This window comes from Malus sylvestris, chromosome 17 (genome assembly GCF_916048215.2).
Source record: "Malus sylvestris chromosome 17, drMalSylv7.2, whole genome shotgun sequence".
Taxonomy (NCBI): Eukaryota; Viridiplantae; Streptophyta; class Magnoliopsida; order Rosales; family Rosaceae; genus Malus; species Malus sylvestris.
This window is the reverse complement of record NC_062276.1, coordinates 16,605,579-16,624,221: the sequence shown is the minus strand read 5'-3', so window position 1 is coordinate 16,624,221 and position 18,643 is coordinate 16,605,579. Positions and strand designations below refer to the sequence as shown.

Sequence of the window (18,643 nt, the reverse complement as noted above, 5' to 3'; positions counted from 1 at the left end):
TAAATGGGTCCTACAAATATCATTTATAACAAAAAAAAACATATCGGTTGGAAAAAGAGAAAATTTGTTATTGTCACGCCAGTTATCAAATTAACATTTGACATTTATCTTTTGACATCTATTTTGGAAATGCTCTTAAGAGCTACTATCAAGACTCCTTTGCTTTTAAAATAAACATAATATCTTGGTTTTACCAAAAAAAGAAAAAAAAAACTATTGCTTAAAGTAAAACAGTTTTTGGTAATAAAAAAGTTATACCAAATGGGACTAGCATGCACTAATTAAACAACGTATAAAATAGTTAGTTTAGTGGATAAGTTTGTAGAGTTGTTCCTTTATCCATTGTTTTTATATTTTATGCTTATCCACTCGAATAATTATCAAATATTGAAATGGTAAGAGAATATAGGACTGATTAGAAAAACCAATTATAAATGTCACAGTAGTGTGCTCATATCATATGTTGCAATCAAGCTTTTCGTCTAAAGTTAAATTCCACTAATTGTAGGAAAACTTGATCATCATTTAACAAACAAGATTATTATAACACATGTCTGATGATATGCACAATATCAGATAGTCATGTCCTTTTTTGTCAACATCAATATTCATGTTATTAGCTATGATTTTGGGCACGGTAGATCAAAGACATGCCAAAGGTATTAACCCAAACATGTTGTGTTAGAGAAATATCACACGTTTTTTAATTTTTTTTTGACAAATGATATTATCTACATTAAGGAAAATGGATTGGGTTTAGCCTTACAATAAGCTAGCAATAATATGGTTCAAATTATTCTTTAGCGAGAATCGATCCTAAGACCTCTCACATACAAGTGATGAGAAATACCACTAGACTATAGTACTAAGTGGCCATGCTTACATTTTTTTTTTGTTGGTAAATTTTTCGTTATAACCATCGCCTTCTAATGTGGTGTTATTAGGTCTATCTATGCCACGTTTGTGCTAGTATACAATTCACATTATAAACACGTTGCTCCTCAAGTTAATAACACATACTACTAATATTATATGACATTATGAACGTTATTTTAAAATTTCAAATTTTCTCCATGCATGTTATTAGAGCATCACCTACCGATGAGTTAAATCTAAAGTAAAATGCCACAAAACTAAATTTGAAGGTATAAAAAAGCTCAAACCAAAATGTGGATTAGCATATAGGAATTGTTTGTTGCCAACTTTAACATAAGAGAAATTATTGTCTATTATTTTATTAATAGTTTGGTTGTGAAGATTCCAGTAATACACTAATAGTTCATCATGAAAATTGGTTTTAATTGATTTATTTTTAAGTGAGGCATACAAATATTATTAGAACAAAAAATTCGTATCCGTTGGAGAAAATATAATATTTGCTATATCTGCCATCAAATTAGTACATTTTCATTAAGAGAAAATTATAGCAATGATCCATCAATTTTAACTCAATTGGAGCAATGGTTTTTCAACTAAAAATTCATGATCATTGGTTCCTTACCTTATCAAAACATGTAGATATGATCTTTTTCGTCAACTTTGTTAAAACTTCCACCAAAATGAGTCACGTGTCATGCACGTGAGGTCAGAATCAAGAAGAAATTATGGGACACTAAATGAAAAATTGTACAAATGATCCATCAACTTTAACCCAATTGGAAAAATGGTCTCTCAACTTTCACCCAATTGAAACAATAATCCCTCAACTTTAATACAATTGGAGCAATTGTCCCTCAACTTTAACCCAATTGTAGCAATGGTTATTCCTACACGACTCGTTTTAACGAAGTTTTGACGGAGTTGACAAAAAAGAGCATAGCTGCACATTTTGAGGAGTTAAGAACCATTAGTCATGAATTTTTAGTTAAGGGATTATTGCTCTAATTGAGTTACTAATTGAGTTGTAGTTGAGGGACCATTGCTACAATTTCATTTTCCATTAAAGATGTTATATGGCAAATGCATACTGATACTGCGGCAATTTAAGCCATATGCTATGCCAATTAAAGTAGTGAAAAATTATAGGTTATTCAACAACGCAAAATGAGCAATTGATGTAAGTATTTCTGGAGACACGAGTCCGTTTAATGTCGGTGGAGATCATTTTTATGACTAACTTCAGGATATAATTGTGGATCACAATAACTAGCCGAGAAATCAAACACATAACATCAAGAATACTGATAAATATTATAAACTAAGTGAGCTACAAATTTATTAGAACTAAATTATTATGTGGGGTTACAGATGGAATTTTATCGCGATGATAGAAAACAATAATGTTTATTCAATATGGTTCTGGTGTGATCTCACATATTCATTTCTTTAATATTTAACCTACTAATACTATTACATAAATAAATAATATAATAAAAAACTGTTGTGTGGAGTTTGTAGACAAGAAAATCACAGGGATATTACTGCCATTTCACTACAGGAGGGAGAGATAATTCTCCATTCTCTGCCGTCCTCGATGAGCGCCAGCACAATATAGTCCACTATAAGGACTAATTAATTAATTTGTATTTCTAATTTTCGAATTCATAGAAATATTGTAATTTTCTGTTAGATTCAATTCAGTCCCTTGGGACTTCAACGAGCAGGCCACGTGGGCACTGTCACACGCAGCAGATACCGCCACGCGGTCCTCACTGTTGACTTACACGTGTTCCATAATGACGGCTATTAAGCGAGCCTTCATTTGGACACGGTCACAGTCGGTGAACTCACTCTCCTTGCAGGTGCTGGAGGCCGAGTCAGCTGCGAACTGAGGGGCTGTCTTTGGCGTCGCAAGATCGTATGATTTGTATCCGACAGTCGGTAAAAGGTGTGAGGCTGTATCTGTTTGTGAACTACAATTACTGGGCGCTCAATGTCAAACAAGAAGTTAAAAGGCCTTGTCAATTTTGTGGGATTAGGATTCTCTTCCTTTCTTTTTCCATCTCATTCTCTCTTCTTCTCTCTTGTTCTTTATTTTATCTTTTTTGTTTAATATAAAATTAATATAAGATGTTGATGTGATTTAACCGTAATCGTCGAAATATGAGGGGAGATAAGAAGAGGAAAAAAAAGAGGGAAGAGAATTCACTCCCAATTTTATGTGCCCCTTTTTGGTTTTTAACTTTCAATTTCTTGAGGGTAGCTCAATAGTTGTGGTTGGTTAGTTGGTGAAAGTTTAAGTTGGATCTTACTGCTATTGGTTACAAAATTTTGGTTGAGTATATTTCAAAATTCTTTTTTTAATCAAACAATTGATTTTATTAAATGCAAATTGAAAAGTTTTCATCTTTGGTTAAAGTATTGAAAAGAAATTATGGACAAATACAATCTCAACTAAATGACCCTTATTGTTTTTTAACAAACGCAGCCGATGCGCCGCTCGGTTACCTTCCCTACAAGTAAACTCGAACATGATAATCCTCACTTCGTTTGCAAGATCCCAAACTAAAACAATAAATAAATAAATTTATTTTTAGTCAAGTAAACTCACTAAAAAATTTAAAATACATAGACTAACTTCCTCAAAATTACAATAGACAGAATAAATTCATACAAACATGAGGTAGCATTTGACCATGATTAATATATACATATTACTATCTACTAAAACTTAGTTTCCGTCCACTGTTCATCATGTGAGAGGGGTTACTATTCACCAGCAGTGAACTTCCCAAGCTGCCCTCCCATTCCTTCCTTCCCGGTTCTTTTCTCCCTCTCTGCTGCAAGAAAATGACCTTCTCGCCCTCGAATCCAACATTTGTTTTTTTTCCCGCCCGAATGCTCTCCATGTGTTGATCATTGCTTCAGCTTCTCTTTGTCGTTCTCCATTTTTCCTCCTCCGCACGAGAAATTTTTCAAGATACCGGGAACTCCAACTCACCTTTGCCAGTTGGTGTTCCGAACCAATGGTTATTAGACAATTGGAATTTTTTTATTTAATTCATTCTCTTAAATGTTGAAACTTCACTCCCAAAAAGTAAAAATAAATGGAGTTAACGCATCCGTCAATAACCTTTGCGTTATATTTTGTTCTCAGTAATCTTCTTTATTTTTTGATGAAATATCCTCTTGTCGCTGAAAAAAAAGAGAAGGGGGAAAAGCTTATTTGCTCGGGTTTCATATCACTATCATGTGTGTTGCTTGGGACATTCGATAGTCTCTCTTTCATGGTACGGATCTACTCAAATCTTAGTCCCTCTTCTTTTCTGGAAAGATCTGCAGGAAATTTACGATTATTTCCGATGATGGCTTTTTGCCCAACTCTGGTTGTTTCTCCTCCTCCATCTTGTTTGTATTGTAGGTTTTTTTTGGAGTTGGAAGGCTTTGTGGCTTGATTTGTTGGCTTTTATTTTTTGGGTTTTACACCAAAACAAAAAAATAAAGAGGTGTTTTGCCGATTTTAACCACGAATCCCAGGCAAACAAGAACACTTGAATTATGGATATGAGGGCTATCGAACGTGGCAGAAGACGATGACGAAATCTTGAAAAACTTTTAACTCTGTTTAGCTTTTTTTGGCCTTAGGACTAACGTTTCAACATTTAAAAGTGTGTTTCAATATGATTAAAAGAAAATCCAGATGTCAAATAAGCATTGGCTGGAACACCAACTGACGTGGAGTTTCAGGAACCCCGAAAAATTTCTCCCTTCGCACAGTGGAATGAGTTCCATCATGTCCACGCATCGATCATCGTTAAAGGGCTCTGCTTCGACTCCTTCTTGACTTTTCCTTGAAATCTCCTTCACTTTGTGTTCTTCTCTCATCTCTCACTCTTTCTCATGTTTTCCTTCTCTACTGAAGAAGCCTTCCATCCATTTCGATCTCTCCCATAAACCCTTATGTTGCCAAAGCTTGCCTTCCTCGCTCTCTGATCTTGACTTCTCTCTCTCACTTTCTTGCTGAAAAATACCAACCCAATAGAAATTTCTCCAGTTCTCTCTTCAAAAACTACAAATCACAACGGCCAAACTCCAAAAAAAAAAAAAGAAAAAAAAAATCGAATTCGAAAAGCCATTTGCTTTTCCTTGGATTTGGGTTTTCCTTTGATTCCTACACTGTCCAAACCTTTGCCTTGCAGCATGGATCAAGCTAGGGTTTTCTCTGAGCTGCGATCGCTCTGTCCTCCATCACTCGTCACTGTAAGTCTTCTTTTGTTTTTTTTTCCAGAATTTTCAATCCTTTTATGCTTCACTTTCTGAAATCTTCATGTTTTTGTGCACATATATATATATATATATATATATATATATGTATATATATATATATATATGTATGTATGTATGTGTGTATATTGTTAAATATACATTGCATGTGTTACATGTGTGAAAATGCCCTGCCTCTTTAGATCAGTCTACATCCTTGCTTCTGTCGCTCTTGAACCTCAATTTCTTTCGCTTTCAAATGCTGCCTTCTCTCCCCCTCTGACGTTGCGATCTTTGTCTCACAAATTACGAACCGCACATTCTTGCTAAAAAAACAACCCAATCTGTAGTAGTTTATTCGGTTCTTCAGTTGGATGAGGAGAAATTTTGTACCTAGGCGATTCCTGGTGAGTTTTACGGCTTTCTCAATATAGGTGTTTTAATTTCTTTTATGTGATTTTGGATTTGTAGATGGGTTTTCTGTTCAAATTTCTTTTTTGCGATTTTGGGGGTTTTGTTTGTACCCTAGGATCCTACATGTGGGTGTTAAATTTGGCTACATATGGATGTTTAATTCGGTTTTGTTTTCAGTTTCAGGGGACCTTGGATTTTCTTTTTCTTTTTTTTTGGGCTTTTGTAACTCAAGGTGAGCAATTTCAACTTTTCTCTTTGGGGCTATTGTGGAACCAAAATTTTAATTTTTATGATTGTGAAAGTTGAATACAACACTTTGTTTAGTTTCCATTTAGTACATGAATGCATAACTCTGTTTTTCTCTCCTCCTTAAATTCATATATGGAAATATGAAGTTTAAGGAACTTTGTTCTTGCTAATAGGTTTAATAATAATGACGTTTGAATGATCTTTGTTTTCAGGAAACTGATGTTAAAGAATAGTAGTTGGTGATTCAGGAAATAGTTAGATTTTTTAAAGCTGACACATGCTTTATGAATATCAGGCTTTGAGATACAATATTGTTCTATGCTGTCATCCAAATTCCCAATTGCATGTTTCCACGACGGTTTCAAAGAGGTCCTTGAGACGATCAGATGCTATACTGAGTAGCCACCATCATAATAATTAATAAGGTTAGGTATTGAGGTTTTTCCTTTACTTATTTTTCTCTTGAAATATGAAACCATATGATTTTCCTGCATGTTGGTGCATGTAAATAACACAATGTTTCATAATCTTTTATTTAGAGTTTTATAAATATGATAAAAGTGGATAAATTTTGACAATAACCTAACATGGCTATTTTTGAAGATAAGAGTGAGCGTCGTTCTCTTGGTCACTAGATGCCTCGAGAATTTATAGTCACTCACCCAACTCGGGATTTAAGTAATCATGAATAAATTGATTTCATGTTACCATATGTTCTACTGGTGAGAGGACTTTGGGATGGGAGGGAGGACTAGAGAGAGATGTTTGGATTTGAGAAAGGCAATTGGTATTGAAAATTGAGATACCATACAATGTATACCATGGCATGGTCGGTTCCAGCTTTTTCTCTTCCTTGGTATGCATTATTTCTCCCTCTCTCTTAATTTTTTTTTCCGTTTAATTTATTTATGCAATTTGTGTGTGAAGATTCTTGAAGGTGTTTGTTTTTTGGGTAGGATTTCTCTTCAATTTTGATTTCCCATTTAGAATAATGATCGTTTCGTTTCCTTTTTTCTTTTTTCTTTGTTGGGGTTTTCAATTGCCATGTTTTAATTTAATTTTATTTATCTGCGATTTGGTTCCTATAAAAATAGAACAAATTCCTGTATTTTCTGGATAATTCTTTTATCCCGTTTCTTCTGCGTTTAATTTGCTTAGGAAAATTTGTTTTGGAATCGAAAGTGTATGCCTCTTAATGTGATTAAATTATGTTAAGAAGGATTTTGGTCTCTAGATTTTTCATAGTGGAATTCTTATGGTGATAATTTCTGCCGATGTCTTTGTTTTTGTACATCTCCCAATTATATGTAAATTTAATGAATTGTGAAATTTTTGGTGTAGTGTATTCAATGAATTGGCCAAACGGATTGATAATTAGCAATGATAATAGTTGATTTCACTTTGGAAAACTGTTGCTGGCCAAAGAGAGGTCACAATGTGCCATTTTGTATGAACTATATGTGAATAGTGATAGATTGTAAGGTGATTGAGGTTTGTGCAGGTAATTACTATAAATACAAATGGATATTGCACACAAATTACTAAAACTTCAAGCAAAAATAATAGACCCAGATACCAATTCACTTCAATCCCCAAACACCTCGATCCATTCCAGCTTTTTCTCTTACTTGGTATGCATTATTCCTCCCTTTCTCTTTGTTTTTTTTTCCCTTTAATTATTTCTGGGATGTTGAAACCTGAATTCCAAAATCATTGTGATGTTGGAACCCAAATTTGGGATGCATGTAAACTGAAAGTCTTATATATTTTAATGATTTTATATGCATGATTGAGACAAAGTTGGAAAGACCTATTGACATAGATAGTGTCACCACTATCCTCCATCTAAAAGCTTGGTCTCTTTTCCATTAATTAATCTCATTTCTTTGCCTTCTAAAGCGTTGAGTCATGTTTATGACATATCCCTTTCATTTTTCTTAGAAAATTCATCTTTGTCGTGACAGTCCCTACTTATTGGCTTAATTAGGCTTTATATTTTTTTTTTACCAATGATTGTGGAAAACATGATATGATAGATACTGTAATGAGAAAAGATGGCATATATATGGTTGATGTCATTTTATAAACAACATGCAGTTTGATTTTGTGAAATTAATGTCATTTCAGGTCGAGGATAATATGATCATTGAATCTGTTGTCAAGACATACTATAGTAAGGATTTTGCAATCATGAATTTGGTTGAAATGACTATTAGTAATGATTGAAGTGTTTAATTCTTAACGTTTAATATTAAAAACTATTTAGTAATTATTCTTCAGATATAAAGTGAATAATGAAGGCAAGCGAATTGAGGTGTTTCTAATTTGTATCAGTTGAAGCTCTAAAAATTTAGTGTTTGTTTTTGACAATTTTTGATATTTTCTATTATTTTAGGCTGCACATGATGTGTACTGTGATATGCATGCTAGGTAGAATTTAAAAGAAAATTAGGACCTCTTGAGATTGCAGGTGTTAACTTAGTTCTTAGATTGTTTGTGTATCAAGGTTATAGGTGTAATCATCCTCAATTAAATTCTTTAAATCTTACTGTTGAATTCATTCTTCTGTTTGCTTCATTATATGATATAGGAGGGCATAACTTTTTGTTTTTTTTTTTTAACTTCTTTAAGGTTTTCCGGACCCCTTACTTTTGAACGTGCAAGTCATCATGAAAAAAATCAAGATTATGAAACGTTGAAGATACTATATAGATTATGAAAGATTTTGTAAGTTTTATTTGGCAGGTATTCCTTCAATATTACATTTGTAATTGATGTAATTGATGCAGTTATCGTTACTCCAACTTTTAAGTAAACAATTATTTTCCCCTTTCTACTTTGAAAAAATAGAATTCTCTTTAGACATTTAAATTTGTTTCATTCATGATGAGGTTGTGTATAAATTGCATTAGTTGCATTGGCGTTCGTAACTCAATTTTTGACTTTAACATTGTTTTTGAAGATTGTAGTTGCATAATCTTTCATATAATTTTCAACCCTGCAACAACGCGCGGGTACAAATTCTAGTGTGTGTGTGTGTCTATATATATGGGATATCAATTTTTTTATAAAAATGGAGATTAGTTGTGGGGCTCACACAACATCGAATTTTAACAATCCGAACTGTCTATATTTCAAGTTGCACCTCATAGATCATCCTTGCAAAATATTAGCCAAATTGGAAATATTTAAGACATCTAATTGGGTTAAAAAAAAATTAACAAATACTTTGTTATATAAGAAACAATTAAATTTTATTTTGATAATTAAATAGGCAAATGATTTTGGATTGAATTGAATTGAATTTTTGAAAAGATGATCTATGAATCGAGACTTACAAACTAGACGGTTTGGATCGTTGAAGTTCGATATGCAGTGGGCCCACACCTAGTCCTTTTTTTTGGAAAAAATGAAGATCATTTTGCATAAAGGGCATGATGTTGAAAAAATTGGCATTGTTATGAATACCCACACACAGATTTTTCAATGCCCACAAATGTGATGTAGACTTTGTAAATGTCACAATGTAAGAATCTGTTCGTATGGAGTTGCTCTATAAATAGAGCGCTCTGACTGCTATCAAAACACACAGAAAACAAAAGGAAAGATCAATAACATCAGTATATATTCCTCCCACTTTTATTTGTCATCCCCTTGAGTTATAGTTACAGTGTGATATTTTATTCCTGCTTCGCTCCTGTTACTAGTAAATGTTATCTCTCTAACTTTTACATATTTATAACACGTTATCAGCACGAGTCTCTAAAATCTAACCATTTCTCATTTCTCTTCGCCGAACGAAAGAAAAAAATGTTTCCTCTAAGGATTTTATTGTTCATCTTCTTCTTCTGCCTCAACTGCGCGATATACCCTCACGACGAACTGTTTGCTCCATGCTTGCTTTTAGTTCTCAACCTAACAGTTACATATATCTTTGATTTCTTGTTTGATGTAGATCTTGATTACTAACCCAGTGTTTATTTATGTTGATTTTACTGCAATCCAAGACGGTGCGGTCCAATCGCCCATCTTGAACTGCAAATTTAATCTTACTGCAATCCAAGATGGTGCGGTATCATCGCCTATCTTAGACTGCAGATCTAATTTCATTGCAATTTTAGGTGATGCGGTATAATCGCCCACCTTACCCTACATATTTAAATTTGCCTGTTGTTTAATTTTATTGCAATTTTAGGTGGTGAGGTAGAATCACCCACCTTGCTTTGCGTATTTAAATTTTCCTGCTACTGGAGTGGTGCGAAATAATCGCCCATTCTATGTTATATTATTTCAATGAGAATGGTGCAGTACAATTGCCCTCCTCATTCACCTTGAAAATCTCAAGCTGAAAGCTTCGAGTGCTTATCATTTTGGCCTGATGATCAAAATGAAATTTTTTTGTAAGAACTAGAAGTTTTAACACTACATACCTCTAGAATACATATTATTGCACGTTCTTACACATCTCAATTTTCTTTCAGAAAAATGGCGAACTTGGCAAAGCTTGATTTTGTTGCCCTGGACATTACTGGGAAGAACTACCTTACCTAGGTAGTGGTTGCCAAGATCCATTTGGAGGCAGCGAATCCTGGAGAAACAATCAAGGATGAAAACAATGCATCTTCTCAAGATCGGGCGAAGACCATGATCTTTATACGTCGCCACCTTGATGATACAATCACCAGAAAACGATGATTCTTCCAATAGCTCGTTATCAGTGGACTCACCTAAGGATCCAGGACTTCAAGTCAGTGGCTGAGTACAATTCTGCGATGTTCAGAATTAGCTCCCAGATGAAACTCTGTGGGGAAACCATCACTGAAGAAGACATGCTGGAAAAGACCTTCAGCACATTTCATGCCTCAAATGTGCTCATGCAGCAGCAGTATAGAGAGCGAGGTTTCACTGAATACAACCAGTTGATATATGTGTTCTTGGTTACTGAACAAAGCAATGGGCTCATGCTGAAAAATCATCAATCTCAACCTCCTGGATCTGCACCATTCCCAGAAGTGAATGTTGTTTCCCTCAAAGTGAACGCCACAGCCTCTGGTGGCAATAATCATAAACGAGGATGTAGCCACAGGTGAGGACGGTGGAATGGAAAAGGTAAGAATCATGGTGTCCAGTTTCACAACCAGGTTCCAAGGCATAATTCAGGCCCGAGCTTCAAAAATGTGAATCGCCACAAAGGCAAAGCTTATATGAACAATGCTCCCAGAAACTCTGAATGAGCCTGTCATAGGTGTGGTGACAATGGGCATTGGGCGCGTACTTGTCGTACCCCAAAACATCTGGTGGATCTATATCAAACCTCCATCAAGGATAAGGGTGTTAAGACCAATTTTCTCGATCAAGCTAAACCAATGGATATATTTAATCCAATATGTGACTTATCAGGGCAGTTGAACACAACTCACCTAGATGTTTCAGACTTTATTGTGGAAAGGGGGAATGAAGTATACCGGTCCGACTAAATCGTTTATGTTTGATGTACTGAACTTGTAGTTTAAAACTAACATTTCAAATTCAATCAAAATGGCATTTAAATTTCCTGCTATAACTTGGTTTTAACTGTGATTCCCTTACTCAGAAAGCATGGATAAAAGCTATGGTCATTCTCAAAACATGAGAAATGGTGGAGATATCAGTCTTGTAGACAGTTCAACCACTTGATGCTTACAAAAGTAAGGGTAACAACAATATTAAGTCAATCAGATGTAATTGAAAGCTTAGGAAAAGCCCAGATTATGTTACCAAATGGAACAATATTGTCCATACAGAATGCGTTGTACGCTACTCGATTTACTCGAAATTTGTTGAGCTTTAAAGACATATGTTTAAATGGATACCACATTGAAACCAAAAGTGCAGAAAATGTGAAGTATCTATGCATTACCTCCAATGATACCCAGAAACATATATTGGAGAAGTTGCGTGGTTTGTCGTGTGGATTGTATTACACATACATAAAGACAGTTGAATCACATATTGTCATGAACTAGAAGTTCATTGATTCAAAAGTTTACATGCTTTGGCATGATCGTCTGGGTCACCCAAGATCTACCATGATTCGTAGGATCATTACCAACTCTAATGAACATCCATTATTGAGCAGATACATTGCTATCTTAAATGATAACCTTTACAAAGCTTGTTCTCAAGGGAAGTTGGTAATTAGACCATCATAACTAAAGGTTGATACTGAATCCCCATCATTTCTGCAAAGAATTCAAGGGGATATTTGTGGGCCTATTCAACCATCTTGTGGTCCATTTCAATATTTTTTGGTTTTGGTTGATGCATCTACCCGATGATCACATGTTTGTCTCTTGTCTACTCGGAATGTAGCTTTTGCGAGACTTCTTTCTCATATAATTAAGTTGTGAGCACAGTTCCCTGATTACCCCATTAAGTCAATCCGACTTGATAACGCTGGTGAATTTACATCTCAAACTTTTAATGATTACTGCATGACATTAGGCATTGATGTTGAACACCCTGTTCCTCATGTCCATACTCAAAATGGCCTAGCAGAAGCATTGATCAAGCAGCTTTAGGTAATGGCTCGCACTTTGCTCATCAAAACAAAATTGTCAGTCTCTGCATAGGGACATGCCATCTTACATGCTACATCATTGGTTTGATAGAGACCTATAGCCAACCACCAATATTCCTTAGTGCAACTCGTGTTTGGGCATCAGCCAAACATTGCACATTTACTAGTTTTTGGTTGTGATGTTTATGTACCTATTGCACCACCACAACGCATTAAAATGAGACCTCAGCGTAGACTAGGAATTTATGCGGGTTTTGATTCACCATCTATCATTAGATATTTGGAACCCTTGACAGGTGATATGTTTACAGCTCGTTTTGCTGATTGTCACTTTGATGGTACAGTCTTCCCATCGTTAGGGGGAGAAAAGACTGTTTTAAAAGAACTTTAAGAGCTGACATGGGTTGTTCCCACCTTATCTCATTTTGATCCTCAAAGCATTCAATGTGAAAATGAATTAAAAAGGATTGTTCATCTTCAAAGTATTGCCAATCAAATGCCAGATGCATTTAATGATGCTATAAAAGTGACAAAATCACATATACCAGCTGTAAATGCACCTGCAAGAATTGATGTCCCTGTTGGACAAAATAAAGTGGTTGCGAATGATTCATCTGATGCAGTGCTTGTACTAATGAATTGTGAGGTCATAATGAAATAATCATCGACGACATGTTCGCATTTGTAGTAGCCACTGAAATCATATTAAGTGATGATCTTGAGCCCCGCTCTGTTGATGAATGCAAACAGAGACAAGATTGGCCTAAGTGGAAAGATGCAATCTAGGCAGAATTAAATTCATTGGAAAGGCGAAATGTTTTTGGACCAATAGTCCAAACCTCGCCTAGTGTAAACCCCGTGGGTTACAAATGGGTATTCACAAGGAAACGCGGTGAGAAAAACGAGATTGCAAGATATAAAGCACGACTCATTGCATAAGGCTTTTCGCAAAGACCTGGAATTGATTATGAGGAGACATACTCTCCTATAATTGACGCAATTACATTCCGTTACTTAATAAGTTTAGTGGTTTTAGAAAAACTTGACATGCGACTTATGGATGTCATCACCACGTATCTATATGGAGAATTAGATACTGACATATATATGAAAATCCCATAAGGACTTAAGTTGTCTGAAACAACTGACAAACCACGAGGTATGCTTTCAATCAAATTAAAGAGATCATTGTATGGGCTAAAACAATTTGGACGAATGTGGTATAATCATCTTAGTGAGTATTTGATCAAAGAAGGATATACCAACAATGTCATTTGCCCTTGTGTGTTCATCTAACTCTGGATTTGCTATAGTGATAGTATATGTCGATGATATGAATCTAGTTGGAACCCTTGAAGAGCTTAATAAAACTACTGAATATCTGAAAAGCGAATTTGAAATGAAAGACCTTGGAAAAACAAAATATTGTCTCAGCCTGCAGATCGAGCATTGTGCTAGTGGAATTTTGGTCCACCAATCAGCTTACATAAAAAAAAATCCTTAAGCAATTTGGCATGGACAAGGCTTATCCACTTAGCACGCCAATGGTCGTTCGTTATTTGGACATTAATAAAGATCCATTCCGTCCAAAAGAAGATGATGAACTGGTCCTTGGTCCAGAAGTACCATATCTGAGTGCAATATGTGCTTTATTGTATTTAACACAATGTTCTATACCAGATATAGCTTTTTCAGTCAACCTGTTAGCAAGGTATAGCTCTGCTCCAACAATTCGCTATTGGAATGGAGTTAAAAATATATTGCAATACCTTCGGAAGACAACAGACATGGGTCTCTTCTACTCAAAGAAATCCACAAATGACCAGGTCCTTGTTAGATATGCAGATGCTGGTTTTCTCTCTGATCCGTATAAAGCTCGCTCACAACTGGATATGTATTCAAGAATGGAGATGCAGCAATCTCATGGCGCTCAACAAAGCAAACATCAGTTGCTACATCTTCAAATCACGCAGAAATACTTGCTTTATATGAAGCAAGTCGTGAATGTTCTTGGTTAAGATCAATGTCCATCATATTCGGAATTCATGTGGTCTAACTTCGAAGACAGACAATCCAATTGTCATCCATGAAGATAATGCAGCCTGTGTTGCCTAAATGAAAGAAGGATTCATCAAGTGCGATAAGACTAAACACATATCTCCAAAGTTTTTCAGGGTACATGAGCTTCAGAATGCTAAAGTTATTAAAGTAAGACAAATCTGTTCCAATGCAAATCTGGCAGACTTGTTCACTAAGTCTTTACCAAAATGCATGTTTCAAAAGTTAGTGCAAAGTATCGGATTACGTCGACTTACCAATCAGTTAAATTTGGAGAATGCGGAATCAGGGGGAGCATCCATGATATATGCATGTTGTACTCTTTTTCCTTCGATTAGGATTTTTCCCACTGGGTTTTTCCTATCAAGGTTTTAACGAGGCAACATAAGCATACTTAACTCTATATCAACAATCCAGTTAAAGTTATACTCTTTTTCCTTCGCTATGATTTTTTCCCACTGGGTTTTTCCGAGCAAGGTCTTAACGAGGCAACTGATGTTGATATGTGGGCATCCAAGGGGAGTGTTGAAAACATTGGCATTGTTATGAATGCCCACACACAGATTTTTCAATGCCCACAAATATGATGTAGACTTTGGAAACAAAATGATCGTATTTTCGAAGTTATGTGTTGTAAATGTCAAAATGTAAGAATTTGTTCGTATGGAGTTGCTCTATAAATAGAGCGCTCCGACTGCTATCAAAACACACAGAAAACAAAAGGAAAGATCAATAACATCAGTATATATTCCTCCCACTTTTATTTGTCATCCCTTTGAGTTATAGTTACAGTGTGATATTTTACCCCTGCTTCGCTCCTGTTACTAGTAAAGGTTATCTCTCTAACTGTTACATATTTATAACACACAGAAAAAGAATAACGTCAAAAATAAAAATATTATTTGATTTATAACTTTTTTAGTAGAACAACAGCATTAGTAAATTAATTAGTTAGTTAATGGCTGGAAAGAAAATAGAGATCAAACTTGTATTAGGGTGCATAGATAAGATATCTTTTCGCTTCTGTTATAGTGTCATCTGCAATATTTGATTCATCATTCGATAAAGCTCAAAAGAGTAACACCATATTAATTTATGAATTGATGTGTGATTGAGCGTTACTAATGGTACTTGTATACTACTCTATACTAAAATTGAGGTGAAAAAAACATTGTTCATTAACAATGTTTTCACAAAAATGCCATTCTGCTGCTTCTAATCCCAACTTATTTTTTGTGTTGCACATTAGATTTACGAATTTGCCCCTCACATACACGTGTTGGTCATCGTGGGAATCTAAAAGAGCTGGTAACTGGGGAGTCTCTCTTATTCCACTACATATTCTCAGCCTTTTCTTCGTCCTGCGTTCTCTGTCTTTTTTCTCGCTTCCATGCGACGCACTAGTCACCACTATACTCCTCCCAACCACCACCAATATATCCCTATCACTCTTCTTAGTCAAAGTATCACAATTTTGTCGCTGTTTTCGTGTAAACAATACTTAAGTTTCACATTGATTTTTTGGCGACCTAATTCCGGTCGATAGCCGGTGAATTGGACCTCGCCATTAACTGGAAACAATTCCTCTCACTCCCAAGAGATAAATTCAGGTATTGCATGTTGGATTTCAATTCATTTTAAGGCTAATAAAAGGTAATCCTAATATCCGCAGTTTCCCATTGAGTTTTAGAAATCCGACAGACAATTTCAACAAAACAACAAGAGCAAAATTCTAAGGAAAAGACGTGCCCAAATTCCTTATAGAAATCAACAATGAGTGCTGGGAAAGAATGTGGATTTGTCTTAAGAAAAGGAGAAAGCATTAACTAGCTTCTGTTCAACCAATAACGTTACACAGATTTTCCTTAAGATAATGAACTAAGCACGGGGAACTATGAAAAAGATCATCATGCTGTCGTCAGTTTTCACACGGGAAGAAGGAAAAAGTCTTATCAGGCATAACTTGTTTTGAAGTTTTGGGCCAAGATTTGATTCTTTGGCCCAATCCAATCAAGGCGGTTAATGTTGGGGTCCAAAAATCTCACTTAATGCCCAATCATTCTAAAAGCGTCACTACCCAAGCTTAAATCCATGCAAAAGTGCGAAAACGAGATGTATGCAAATTTATGATCATGTCATGCCAATAAAATAATAGTTTATTGAATGTTTGTAAAATCACGCCAAGCCTATGAAAATCAAGCATATTTACCGTGCCATGTCGTATTATAATATTAATACATTAATATTGCACTTCGAGTCACGCTAAGCATGTGACGAGCTTAAATGAATTGAAGCCACGTAATGGGTCTTGTTGAGTGGTTCGTGATGTAGATGGATATAAAAGTTTACTGGGCCTATGCTGAAGAACTGTGGAAGACTTTAGGCTGTTTGGGAGCACCAAAATCCAAGCTCATGATTTTGGCTTCACGTGGGAAGGCTTGAAAGAGAACAGCTTTATTGTTACCCTTTCCCTTACAAACCAACTAAGATATTCAAGAACCAACCAAGCCAAGGCTGAGCTGACCAGATCATGTTTAGCCTAGAATCGTGTGCTTCATTAATAGAGAAAGAATGAGTCTTTCCTTTCTAAGCTTTTTTTTTTTGGTCAATACTTTCCTTTCTAAGCTTACGTTGGAAAAACAAGGGAAAAATAAGGATGAGCATTGCCAAAAAGAGAGTCTAAGGAAATTGACGTTGGAAGAAGACGCTTTGGACAATGTGCCCAGCCCAGGCTTCACAAACCCAGTGACACTCTTCAATGCTATACCAAAAGGGAACTCCGTACTGTACCTATGAAAAGAACAAGGAAAAACTTAGCAGATTTGGAGAATGAGAAGAAACTAAAGGATTCCCTTAGTTAGAGCTTGGAAGGATCCATGCTTCTATAAATAAAGATATTAATACAGTGTAATGGGGACACAACAACGCGGGAGGAAGAAGAACGACAAGTGCAAGAACGCACCAAGTAGAACAAGCTTTCTCTAAATGTAGAAAACCCTAGTTCTTTGGAGATAAGTTTTCCTTTCATTCCGAGTTTTCCCAGAAGCTTTTCTAGTTCCTAAAAAACTACCCAAGCATTAGAAATCCTTGATTAGCCACTTCAAACCATATAACCAAGAACAACCTAGCTCTCTCTTTCACACCAAACTAGTGCCTTTTAGCTTCCACACCACGCATCATTCGGGCAAGTCATAATTTATTGTGATTACCAGTCATTCCCAGTGTTTATTAGTTTAATAAATACTCCTCAAAGATGCTAGAATCAGCGAGGGAAACATTCGACTATCGAGTGAAGCACTTCGAAAGCTCTTAACATAACACCAGACCAAGCATCCAAGAGCTGCTGGGAGAACAACAAAGCATTATCTTGGACTTACATTTCCTTCGGGATGCTTTCGGCATAGTCCTCGGTAACTTAGAGATGGGGGATGTGAAGGTTTTGGATCGTCTCTTTATAATACAAGTCCATCAAAGCATTCGACACAAAAACCCCCAACATAGAGCAAGTTTGTCTCTACTTATCTTTGAAAAGTAGCCTCTCTGCATGCATTCACATGCCAGTGAGAGACCTTTCTATTTATCACAGATGAGCCTTATCTATCCAATCTAAAAAAATAGGGGAAACAACTATATAAAAGAATGTAGAAAAAGTCAAATGCTGCTTGATAGAGGGCAATAATGTTTGTTCTTCAAACTGAAACATATAACTTACCAAAGGGAAAAATTAAAATAATAAGTCATGTACTCCTCATTTTATGATAAATCTCCCTCTATATCGCTTTCTTCATCCCTATGTAGTTTATATTTAATTTACAACTTGCAAGATTAGGGATATATAGAGACTTACAATGCCAAATTCTCGACGTATATGCTGGACCCTATCTAATCTACATCCCAATTTTCGTCGCCTTAGAGTCTTAGTGATGTGTACACCATAGTCATCTCTGGCCTTATTCTAAAACTGCGTCAGAGAAGAAGTCGTCGTATTCCCTCGCAAAAGACTAGGTGAAAAAAAAATTGTTTGAAATAAATCAATTAAACTTTATATCAACCGCATAAAACCCCATATAATTTGCAGTTTTTTGTTATTGAAATAATATGCGCAATATGCGAAGAAAAATAGATAGAAATCAAAACCTTAAAATAATATTGACACAAATCATGAGAATAAAGCAAGCCTTCGAGTACTCTTATGATTGTTCGTATGCTAAATGCAAAATG

The 18,643-nt window shown here is 35.4% G+C and overlaps 1 protein-coding gene and 1 long non-coding RNA gene across 3 annotated transcripts; both read left to right on the top strand.

Moving 5' to 3' along the window:
* The first annotated feature begins 5,797 nt into the window (after positions 1–5,797).
* On the top strand, positions 5,798–7,786 carry LOC126609890 (uncharacterized). Of its 2 annotated transcripts, none has more exons than XR_007618311.1 (3): positions 5,798–6,235; positions 6,414–6,661; positions 7,770–7,786. It is a non-coding gene; the product is annotated as an uncharacterized LOC126609890 (long non-coding RNA). The 2 variants fall into 2 exon arrangements; XR_007618310.1 differs by lacking the exon at positions 7,770–7,786 and adding an exon at positions 7,307–7,558.
* A 2,710-nt stretch (positions 7,787–10,496) lies between these two features.
* Positions 10,497–11,282, top strand: LOC126611850 (uncharacterized). Its single transcript, XM_050280185.1, has 2 exons — positions 10,497–10,891; positions 11,051–11,282. Exons 1-2 carry the CDS (start codon positions 10,497–10,499, stop codon positions 11,280–11,282), a joined length of 627 nt encoding a protein of 208 aa, XP_050136142.1.
* Positions 11,283–18,643: the final 7,361 nt, after the last annotated feature.

What these genes read in the sequence shown, in the direction of transcription:
- LOC126611850 (XM_050280185.1), top strand. Translation starts at nt 10,497, where the DNA reads ATGATTCTTCCAATAGCTCGTTATCAGTGGACTCACCTAAGGATCCAG. An exon ending in AAACGAGGATGTAGCCACAG is followed by an intron (nt 10,892 to 11,050) that starts GTGAGGACGGTG and finishes AGCCTGTCATAG; the next exon opens with GTGTGGTGACAATGGGCATT.